Source organism: Bacillus rossius, chromosome 3 (assembly GCF_032445375.1).
Source record: "Bacillus rossius redtenbacheri isolate Brsri chromosome 3, Brsri_v3, whole genome shotgun sequence".
Lineage (NCBI taxonomy): Eukaryota > Metazoa > Arthropoda > Insecta > Phasmatodea > Bacillidae > Bacillus > Bacillus rossius.
The window spans coordinates 74,526,310-74,538,533 of NC_086332.1; the positions used below are offsets into that span (position 1 = coordinate 74,526,310).

The window sequence follows — 12,224 nt, forward strand, 5'->3', positions numbered from 1 at the left end:
TTTTTTGTTTTATTCTGCAAGTGTGTCTCCAGTATTTCATGTAATGTATCAAAGTAATAGTTTTCAGCCAGGGCTTCTGTTTATTACCACCACTGGTTTAAAATCTTCAGATGCAAAAAAAAAAAAAAAAAAAACACATGAGAGAAAAGAAACCGAGTAGCAATATACTCTCCCAACAGCGATTCAGGCAACCTACAGTAGGTATTTTCTTAACACATGTCATTCCTCACTTCTGTGGAGGTTTGACAGTAAACAGAGTTCAAAAATGGTATAAGTTACTCAGTTTGTATGCATGATAGCTGTTTTAACTAAGCTATTTTCAACTTGCCAACACTTTCCAATGGCTTTTAAAAATTAACAAGTTTCTTGTGGTTTTCCCAGCACTAAAAAAATTCCAAGTTAATTCAAGGTTTCCCATTTTTCCAATAGGGTGGCTACCCTGGTATTTTATCCGGGCCAATCTGATTTGTAACAAGTTTTTTTTATAACACAAAACTTAGTGAGAAAAAAACCGGTGTCACAGAACAAAAGCTTCATAATTCTCTTAGCAGGCACAGTATAAAATCAGTTGAGTTGTTAATCTAAAAATCTAAATATTATCAAAAACATATTTCTGACAATTTTTTGGAAACCTACCTTGACTTCAAGGGGTGAAAAAAGAGGTTCAAGTCAGAATTACACATTACTTTTCATCTGTATTCTATTAGAGCTTTTCTTAAGCACCCAACAAACATACCAAATGTTATCAGTTTTTTAAAAATACAATGATGGATTTATTTTTATATGCAAGAGTAAACATCTTGCTATGGAGTTCAAGAGCTGTTGTTCAGGTGGGGAATAAAAGAGAAATGCTTTGATCTTCTAGATGTAATGTATTAAATGTCACATGATTCTTAGTTTTACAAGTGTTGACAAATACAAGTAGCTTACAAGGACAGAATTACATCATTAAGTCAGAATACAGTCAAGTGCAGTGGAACAAGATGACTTACATGGTGACCTCGTCATAGAACATCTGCATTAGCAAATCAATTACTCAGCTTTCAAAACTACAGACCAAGAATAAATTCCTGAAAAAAATATCCAATGATCCAATGTCAATTTACATACTACTGAAACTCTCATTGTGTCTACTCATGTTCATGCAGAATGGATTCCATTGTTATACACCTTTGGTGCCTAAACCCATGTCCCACAACATGAGTGTAAATACCGGGGAGTGGGTAGAATTCTGCCCTGCCCCCCCCCCCCCCCCCCAAATTGGGAATTAAAGATCCCCTTACTGAGGCAAACCTAACTGTGCAACAAGGATGATAATGCCAAAGCTATAATCATGTTTTATCGCATAATAGTCACACATTTTATACTAAACTCAAGTTTTTAAAGTAGAGGTAAGATTGTCTGGTATTTTTTTTTTTTTTTTTGGTAAAGTTATTACTGAAAAGAAAACCTATTAATAGAAAGTACATTTATTTGTAAAGTAGAGTATACAAAAGCATGTCAAACAATTTAAATGAATAAGTCGTGCAACAAAAATTTATTTTGTTAAACTTTAAATTGAAAAATAAAAATTGTGAGCTGGAACTATTGCATAACTATAGTCTTGGTACACACTTGCCACGAAAGAGTACGGACTATCAAACTTTAGACAAAGCATTCACTCTATATAAAAATCAAAATAACCAAACATGAATGATGTCAACTAGCGCTGGATACATTTTTATAAGTGGTACACATCGGCAAGAAAGACGTTTGAATACATCTTTAAAAGAAAATTTACACGTCAGATAACTTCGTATTTCTGTTAATTTCAATTAAAGGGTAATATCCAAATGAATAATAATAGACTTCAACAAATACATTGTTTAATATGGGAAAAGAATAGTAATGTAAATCTTATTGAGAAAATGGTAGAACCAAAACATTTGACCATATTGGATGGGAAATCGTAATGAGCAGGTACATCTTAAACAAGTATTGTATTTACCTGCAGAACAGCCACAGGCAGAACAGTCACCCCTGCATGGGTCTCAGCTATCATTTGGGTCATAAAAATACAACTTTTTTTTTTATTGTAAGGGTGGCTCTCAAGTATGAGTCGCACCCTATATCAGTCTACAGTAGAGTCCAAGAGAAGTCTGTGTTCTGTGTCTCAGCTTACTGGTAGGGCACTGGTGTTAACTCTCAATCATCTTTTTGTCTGCTTTATGTGCTTTATTACTGTGTAGAAGGGAGTGAGGCAAGCACACTTTTCTCTGCTTCTCCCCTACTGTTTTACGACCCCTCCTAATAACAAAAGGTGTATCCCTTCCCTGGCTATTGTAATTTTTTAAACCAGACCTCTTCCAGAATAGAAAATAAAAAGGCAGCAAGCTACCCTTTGTCAGTTTCTTTTATAAAAACTAGCACACATGTTACAGTCAGTGAGACATTCAATCCAGGCTTTGAATTGCAGCTTTCAAAGCACCAATATTGGCTGTAGTTTTGTCATGGAATGTTGCATTTGAAAGCTGAGGAATCTCATACAAAGAATCAATTAGTTTGGGTCACAGTTGCGTCTTAAAAACCTGTCAAAATAGACATGTGGAGATTGTGCCAGTTCACAGGACATTTTATTTCGGGTTCTGCACCACACACACAAATAGGCTAGTTTATTTCTAGCTTTCCTCTGCGACCGAATGCCAACCCAGCAAGTCATGTCACTCGCGGCACATTCTCCAAAGAGTTGCAATACACTTTTTTAAACTAAAAATCAGCATAAAAAAGGCTACCCATATGCTGGTATTCCGGTACTTTATTTTCCTATTATAAATGCCAAACTGCTTGACAGCAACTTGAAAACATTGCTGTTGCTTTATCCTCTTGTGTTTACTACCAAAACAAAGTGCTCTGAATCTAACAGCGGGACCTAAAACTTCATGCTATGTTTATGCAAGAATTTTTCTCTACAAATTTTGATACCCCTAAAAAAACGGTAAGACGAATATCCGATAAAACACCGTTTTAAAGTTAACATTTTGAATATACATAAGAAACTTATCCACTTAATTAAAGCATTTGGGCCTAGACCACCTAGTGAATTGACGTGTGTCGGTTAACCACACATGCAAAATACTTGGACCTCCCCTGATAATTGTACAGATTTGTACCCTTGCCCACATGACACTGGCTTAACAAATCAGCATCGCCATGTGTTGCAAAAAAAAAGTACTAAGTTCTCCTAAGCAACACAAAACAACTTAGTAGTTATAAGTAAGTGAAGCCCATGCGGCATAATGGAAGGTTTTGTACACCTACAGATGCTGATGAAAGCTCCCATAACAGCTACTACAGTTGATACTTCAATCACAGCATGTGCAAGGTTTATTTTACACACTTTGCTGGAATAATTATTGTGGAAAATGGTTCATACTTTGTTAAGTACACAGTAAACAAAATTGTACATTTATGCTTGTTAAAATAAAAATTCAACTTCCTTAAAATGGTCAACCCAGCCAAATCTTCTACAGAAAGAGGGGTAAAGCTGAACTGACTTGTAAAGGGAGTGCACATGGACAACCAATAAGTGAGAGTGTGCTTGGATGACTCTTTGCCACGAGTGAAATTAGGATTAGATTCCTACCCTGCTTACACGTCTTCCTTTAGCACGAGAAGGGATGTATATGCCCATATAAAGTTAAATTTTCCCCCCAATAAATTAATGTTCATTGACAACTCATCCAACATTTCCGAAAGAAGCCACTAAACCACCATAATAAAAATAACTCATGCAGCCAGGAGCATAGCTTAATTTCATTTGTAGAGAAGGAAAAGAGGGGAGTGAAGTAGTAAGTAGGAAAACTACTTTGCTCGTCATTTGCTTTTAAAATATAATTTTTTTTGTTAGTGGGAATTATAGGTTTTTATAGGATGTAGGGTTGGGGGAGATACATATGTCCCTCCCACCCATGTAGGCATCAATTTACCCTCCTTTTACTTTTCAATATTGCACCCTGGAACTTGTCAGCATCTGATTGGAAAATCCCAAATAAGAAGCCTAGCAGTAATACACCAATTCTAGATATTCACGGTGTCATGTGTTATTGAAAATGATTTGAATCAAAAATTAAGTTTTTACAAAGTATTTAACTCAATTTTTGTATTTTTTGATGTAAAAAATTGCACTGTGATGTTTATTCCTGCCCTATCATATTTGTTACTCTCCCACCCACCAAAATTAAATACTAAGTGCGCTTTGTGGACATGTGTACAAACTATATTATTTTGTAACCAGCAAACATATTGGGTGCCAGTTATTTTACAATCTATATTGTTTACAGTTCTTTTAAAAACCCTACACTGGTTAAGATTTAGTATTATAAAAATTTTTAATGGCTGCACATTAAAACTTTTTTTTTTGTAAAGATTCATTGCAAAGATCAAATTTCTTGCAAGAGGCAAGTGTGGCTAAATCTACACATGAACACTTCAATTGTATTTGAATTTCTTGTTCCTATCTTGCAGATGGAAGGATGAAAACATGTTCTGTTGTCCTTGAAGACAGTCATTACTGTGTTATGTATGACAGCATTGTAATTAAATAGTACAGTAGAATCCTCATTAAATTTTTCAAGAGACGGGGAGAAAACAGTGTGAATCAGGGGAACGTGTAAATGTAAGGAATCACTAAAATTCATGTAGGGTAATTAAATTTAATACCAGTTCACACACACTAAAACAGATTTAAAAAAATTATAATGTTACAAAACAAACAAATTTATTGGAAATTATAGTCTGGGATGCTAAATGATGGATAAAAACAAAGAATGGAATTTATGCTTATTAGGTTAATAATTACAAAGTAAAGTGGCCAGTTGCCAGTGTGACTGCAATACAAGTCTTAAAAGGCTTTTACAAAAACGTACCTAAAACTCTGGTAAGCTGCACTCAGTGTAATATAAGGGAAAAGGGTAAATGAGGAAATATCAAATCGAGGTTCTACTGTATAAAAGTTTCAACACAAACATTTAGATATTTTAAATTTAAGACAAGAATTTCAATAACAGAACCTGTTTTTATATGCATCAACCTACAATCAGCAACATCTCAACTTACTCAAAATGCTCATTAATACAACTGCACAGGGGAGCCATGATAATACCACACCTGGGTAGCAACTATAATTCAATAATCCTCTTGTTTACATTTTGATACAAATTAGAAATTACCGATTACCATAACCTTTCACACTTCAATTAGGTAATTACTCTACAAGTGTTATGAATTCAGCTTGATGCATGGCAGCCATTTCATCACAACCCCTTACAAGATTCCAGACTCTTTATAATGCTTTAAATGACCAATCATTCCATCATATCAGCACTACCAGTGACAGCTGAATAGTACTCAAAAATGACCAAGTGACCAATACTTAGAGACATAACAAACTTCCAATTAAGAATATGGTTTGCAGTCATGTAAAGCCCAAAATAATCATTTTCAACTAACCCATCATCCCAATTCTCCCTACAATATCTGCACACTGAAAGTAACTTCTATAAATTATGAGCTTCAGCAAGGTGTAAACTATACTCTACCAAAATATAATATTAATTTATAATTTCCTGGTGAGGTGCACAGGATCTTCAAGAGGTAAAAGTATAGACATAACAACTTTATATATATAAAAACCACAACAGTAGGGATGTAAGGAACCGTAGTAAAGAAGAATGGTATATTTTATATATCTAACATGGGTAATGTAAAATTTTTACACATTATAAAAATTTATACCATCACTTGAAAATAAAACTAAACCTTTTATGCAATGTTTCAAATTAGTTACCAACCAACCCTATTTTTAAATAGGTGGATTCTTACAATTTTATATTCTCGAAACAAATAACCACTAGACTTATCACTTGTCTTCCTGACATGTTTTATTACGAGAGGAACTGAATGTATAATGAATCACTTATGCCGTACTAAAAAACAATACATTTTATTAGGTGCATGCAAACTGATTAAAAAAAACTGGAAACTAAAAATTATTCTACTGTAAGCACCAAACATATGAAAAAAATAATTTTTCGTAAACAAATGTACAGTAAAAAATATATATTCAGTTGAGTAAGAACTTGCATCACTAGATAAAAATTGTGATTATTCAATTATGATGTTTATGAAAGAAGGGGTAGTATTGAAGAATCAATGTGAACTGTCTTTGTATTTGAAATCTCAATATTTTCTCATGTTAGGTCACCATGAGAATCATCATGTTGAGTATGTACACACAATATACTGAACTATTAAAAGAAATTATGTGCCTACAGGGCTAAATATTAAATATCTTACTAAATAAATAACACTATGCACTTTACTAAGCATTTTCTATAATCTGTCTAAATGTTAAGCTGTATTTATTTTTTCCATTATCACAAAAATATATATTATAATGTAGCAAAAACTCAACATAAATACATAAAAAAAAAATTGACCTGAATACAATTTTTTTGGAAATTTAACACAGGTACAATATCATGAACAGCTTTCCTACTCCAAAAGCTATTTGGCGATATGCCAGTGTTAACAATTTCGAAACAAAATAAATACAAAATACTATACACAAAATGCATGCGAAAAAACCTTTCATTCAACATGCAATTTCCACCCTCTTAACTTTGAAAAATTACAGTTATCAAATTGGTGAAAGTACTAGTGAAAAAAATATTTACACTAAAAACAAATGCAGCGTTACTGTGTACATGGATAAAAAATTTAAATTTGGCGATCTGTCACAGATTCCACATTGCACAAAGTTTCGTGGTGCAGTTATTTTGCGCAGAACTATTCCACCACAAAAGAAAGCTTGCATGGAAAATGATGAATAAAATTTACAAACATGCAGAACAAAAACAATTTGTGAGTGCTTCTCGAAGGGTAGGGGAAATTACTTCATCACATTCCAAGATGAGTATGAACTGTGTGCTTTACAACAATTTTGTGTGCAGCCCCAGAACACACCAACACAAAAATTACATCTGTAATTGTGTACAAATAATTAGAAGGGGGGAGAAGAGTGTAGTATAACAATCCTCCTGTTTATTCCTTTTACGTCATTTTATTTTTTGTGGTGGAGGATCGATAATGCTATAGCTGCAGGTCCAAAAGGAAGAGGGACGGGCACACGCATTAGCGACATTCCCACACCTTCACAGTCATGTCGACGCTTCCAGACACCACAAATGGACGTGTCTTGTGGAAATCTGCAACACACATAATATTACATGATGGTTAGGGACAAGATTATATGATTGCGATAACACCACAAAAACACCGAAAAGCATGTCAAAACACCATACAGTCAAACCTCTCTGAAACGACCCCTCACGGTTCCCAGGATAGGGTTGTAATATATGTTTTCCGAAATTCAGTTGATTTCAAGCCCACCCCCCACCCCCACCCCCCCTTTCAAAAACCGCTACTCGCTAAGAAACCAGCCGTACAATGGCAGGATGCTGTCACTCACAATGCTAGACACGACTTTGCTTTAAACCCACTTCAACCTTCATGACAAGTCCGTCGCCCTACAGGCCACACTTAAAGAAAATATGTCAATAGACAGTTTATTTTTACTGGTTAGTTTACATGTACGTTTTCTGCTTGCCGTAGTTAAATACACTAGAACCCCGGATTTAACGAAGCAGTGATTTTACGAATACATTCTCGGGAATAGTCAAAAAATTGGACATTTTGACCAAAATGTGAAAATCAGAAGAAAAAAAATTAAAAAAAAAAAAAAAAAAAAGAAATCAAAGATCATTAAAATCTATTAATTTTAACACAGCATATTTTTGTGTTGGCTTTAATACTTCCAATAATGTTCATGTAAGAATAACAAAAAAATAATGGGACATTTCCTTTAAAAATACGGCAGCAGTAGCTTGTGCAACATAAGTGGGAGCGCGGGAATATCGTCTAGACAGGCTGGCGGCAGCACAGGCGGCGGATGCATGACTCTCATGACTCTCCTTCCCTTGTACAGACTTCAAGGTTCATCCCTCCCAGGCATACAAACCATCCTGTCTCTCTCCCCCTCCTCTCTCAACGTCCTTTCTCCCCTTCTCCAAACTGCGTGCAACGAAAGCAAGGTTTGTATAGTCCATTTCTGGTAAAATGTTAAATTTTTAAGGGCCCCCGCGACAGCCATTTACCGTTAATTGTTTTGATACAATTTGTTTGTTAGTTACACATTATTTCTGCTGGAAAATCACTGAAACTTCAAAATTTCTTTAATGGAAAAATTTAGCAGGGCCGTAAAAGTATTAATTTTTACCGCAAATGAACTATCATCGCCCTTCCTGCCGGACAACATTCTCGGCGCATGACGCATGGCAACTACAGTCGTGTGCCGCGCACAGCCACGAAAAACCTACGCGATTTCCAAACTACACTATATATCCGACTGGAGTCTGTTTACGAAAAGCATTTAAGAATTTGTTAATGCCCAACTGGTTCTATTGAGATAAAATGGCTAAAAGGCATGTTTTCGATGTTTTAGGTGTAAAAAACCCGTTACAAATTTCTCGAAAGTATCATAGTGAAATGCATTACACCTTTATCTTTATTTTTCTGCCATATAATGTTACGGTCACCGCTCAAATTTCACAGTTATCTAACGGGAACGAGATGACTGCGTGCCAGTTCAGAGCCTTGCACTTAGAGGTTTTACCGCGCTAGAACTACCATTGAGCGTCGCTCTTATCATCCCGCTTCACTAACACACACGCTGACCAGACGGCGCCCTAAAGCTGATTAGAGGAAGCATGTAGAAATGCAGGCAGGAAATTTTTCCAGCTTATCAACCAGGACCCGGGCAAGTCTTGACTATCAAGCTTTTCACATTAAAATATAAGAGACTTGTATTGTGTAATTTCGGTGTTATTAACGGTTTTTCTTAAAAATCGCCTTTTTTCGCATTTTCCATATAAATTCGCGATTTCACCATATAATCGTGGCCCTAATTATTGCTCGCGCGAGAGGCGAGACGTGGAATGTTAAAAGAAAGATAAATGCGGGGTAGACAGACGGCAGCCAGTTTGTTTCCTGCGCGGGGAATAAGTGGCGTAGTCTTTTTTTTTAATGCTGGGTGAAGCGACCTTTTTTTATCAACCCACGGAAAAAGATAATTGCTTGAGCTGTCAAAATAAACATCGCTGCATCAGTTAAAACAAGTCGAGGTGGGCGTGCATCCAGTCGGTCGCTGTGTATTGTCAACCGATAGTAATTAAAATCAAGAGAAATCCAGCAGGTAGCTTTGCCTTAACTGCGTACCACACTAGACACTCGCAAAAAGCTAAACGTAAACACGTTGCTACAAAAACCTTTATCTGCACCCTGCCGGCAAAGGGACGTGGAATGGGGGTTGTTAAGCGCTGACAGCGGTCGACAGGAAGCACTCGGCAAGAGAAACGCAGTAACACGCTACTCACCACAAGAAACTTATTTTCTGTCCGATTTTCTTCGGATTATCGGCAATTTTTTCACGGTTCCTCGAAATCGGGTTGTAATAGAGAGGTGGTCGCAATAAATGGGGCCGCAACAAAAAAGTTTTACTGTATTGCACCGTAAAGCAAATTATATCATGGAATTAAGTAGCATTTAACCAAAACTGAATTCAAATAAGTAAAAAAGAAATTTTTTATTTTTCAAATTCAAGTAAATAACAAAATAATTTTACCACAGTGAATGGGTCAGAAAAATTAATTTAATTAGTTTTATTGTGCATCTCTTATTAAATCACTTAAAAAATTCTCTCTTTTAAATTCTCTTCTGAAATAATTAATTAGATATTATTTTATCATAAAAATGCAGCATGTAAATTCTACCACTATTTTGGAAGAGTAAGTATTACAAAACAGCTTTTATAAAAATAAAAACACCCGATCTTTTGTTTTAAAAACAAAATTAGACTTAAAATAAAACCAGAATATCTTGTCTCTCATAAAGACTTGATACATAACTAATGTAACCAAATACACAAATATGCACAAATAATAGAGTAATCCCTTTCTCTGTTTCAGTTATTTTACTTGAATTATGTTTAAGAAAAAACATGATTATTTGAGTTTTTAATAGGGATGGGTGATACCACATTTCTTCCGATTTTGATTTCACAATTCCCCTAATTTCAGGTTCTATTTCAACTCCTAATTTTACTTTATTTCTGAATTAAATTATGGAAATTCAAGGAGACGGTTAATCTAAAGAATAATACTTAAGAGGATTCATCATAGCTGCTGAACCTGTGTATTTAAAGTGTCTCACACGGCAGCCAGCGTGTTTCCTGCGTGGGGAATAAAAGGCGTAGCCGTTTATTTTTATGCTGGGTGAAGCGACCTTTTTCTATCAACTCACAGGAAAAGAAACTTGCTTAAGCTGTCAAAATAAACATTGCTGCGGCAGTTAAAACAAGTCGAGGTGGGCGTGCATCCAGTCGGTCACTGTGTATTGTCAACTGATAGTAATCAAAATCAAGAGAAATTCAGCAGGTAGCTTTGCCTTAACTGCGTACCACACTAGACACTCGCAAAAAGCTAAACGTAAACACGTTGCCACAAAAACCTTTATCTGCACCCTGCCGGCAAAGGGAAATGGAATGGGGGTTGTTAAGCGCTGACAGCGGTCGACAGGAAAAAGCATCTATTTTTAGATATGGGCTGCCTACGACAGTACAGCACTCGGCAAGAGAAACGCAGTAACACGCTACTCACCACAAGAAACTTATTTTATGTCCGATTTTCTTCGGATTTTCGGCAATTTTTTTACGGTTCCTCGAAATCGGGTTGTAATAGAGAGGTGGTTGCAATAAATGGGGTCGCAACAAAAAGGTTTTACTGTACTTTTAAAAATCTTAAATAAAAAAACTGTACCATTATTTTTAGTTTTCTACTACTGATGAACTGTAGGTGTTTGCTATCACTTTTGCAGCCCTATATCATTTCTAACTCAACCAACAAATCATGTGTGTTATTTCCTATATTAAGAAAACCTTATTAACTTGAGGGTTACATCCATGGCTCATTACAATATGTAACTTGCAATTGCTTTGGTACACTGCTATTGCTATAATAATTTTTATGATTTATTTTTTATAATTTACTTAATCTCTTGCACACATATTTAAATTTTTCTCACACAATCGTTTATGTGCATAAATTAAAATTCATGTCTGCAAAAAACTGTAGACGGCTATTATGTATTACCAGATTTTGCTGCACCATAGAATGTGCGTTCTGTGTTACTGTAGCCAGCTAGTGAGACATGAAACACCTGTGCTACCAAGGTGCTAGGTAACTTGTTCGTGGTGGGATCATGGTAAAGTGAACATAATGAACAAATAAACACACCATCTATCAAGAATACTGTATCTTAGGTGTGACTGGAAATAGCATGGTGGCTAACCTCGGACTGAGAACCAAGTTTTAAGAACTGGAACTGAACCAAGAAGCAGGGAAAAAAATCTAACCGACACATCATCACTACTACAGACTCGGTGATGTTCGGTGGACCCACCTAGGGAGGTGCAGAAGTGAGAGTGGGCCTCGAGGGTCTTCATGCAGCGCTTGTTGCGGGTGTCCCAGACTCGGAGGGTCTTGTCGTCGCTGGCACTCAGTATGTACTTGCCGCCGGGGTGGAACACCAGTCCGCGCACCCAGTTGTCGTGGCCGACCAGCGAGAAGAGGCAGATGCCCGTGCCCACGTCCCACACCTGCGCAACCGGCCAGCACTCTGCACCGTCGCTCCGCTTCTACACACCGTTCACAGCCAGCATGCCATCCATACTGGCCGCACAGGAATTTCAGTTTATGGTTCAGTGAGTGCTTTTTAATGTTATGTGTCATTTCTCCAGTCAATTAAACAAAATATCAAACTGCACTATGCTATGTTTAGGTAAAATGCTAAACCTTCAAGAGAGGAAATAATTTTAAACCTTTAGCATAATGGATTCTATGCTCTGGAATGGTACAGAATATATTATAACCATTATATTATCCTAAAAATCTATTAAATGTTAGAATTACATCAAAGAAGTTGATTTATTTTGAACCTATGTCATCTGAGAGTTAAGGTTATTTATTTCAAGAAATGAATAGTTATATTCAATACTGGGAGGAAAAAATAATTAAAAAGTGGCCTTGTGCTATTTTTGATAATTCTAATTGGTAGGGACAAGATTATATGAT

At 35.9% G+C, this 12,224-nt stretch overlaps 1 protein-coding gene across 1 annotated transcript in view; it reads right to left on the bottom strand.

The window, feature by feature from the left end:
• Nucleotides 1-852: 852 nt before the first annotated feature.
• LOC134530901 (lissencephaly-1 homolog) overlaps nucleotides 853-12,224 on the bottom strand; it is a 95,651-nt gene continuing 84,279 nt past the window's right edge. The window contains exons 8-9 of the mRNA XM_063366196.1: nucleotides 11,554-11,749; nucleotides 853-7,244 (exon numbers count right to left, since the gene is read on the bottom strand). Coding sequence (XP_063222266.1) covers nucleotides 7,171-7,244; nucleotides 11,554-11,749 — 270 coding nt within the window. The 3' untranslated portion in view covers nucleotides 853-7,170. The remainder of the gene's footprint in view (nucleotides 7,245-11,553; nucleotides 11,750-12,224) is intronic.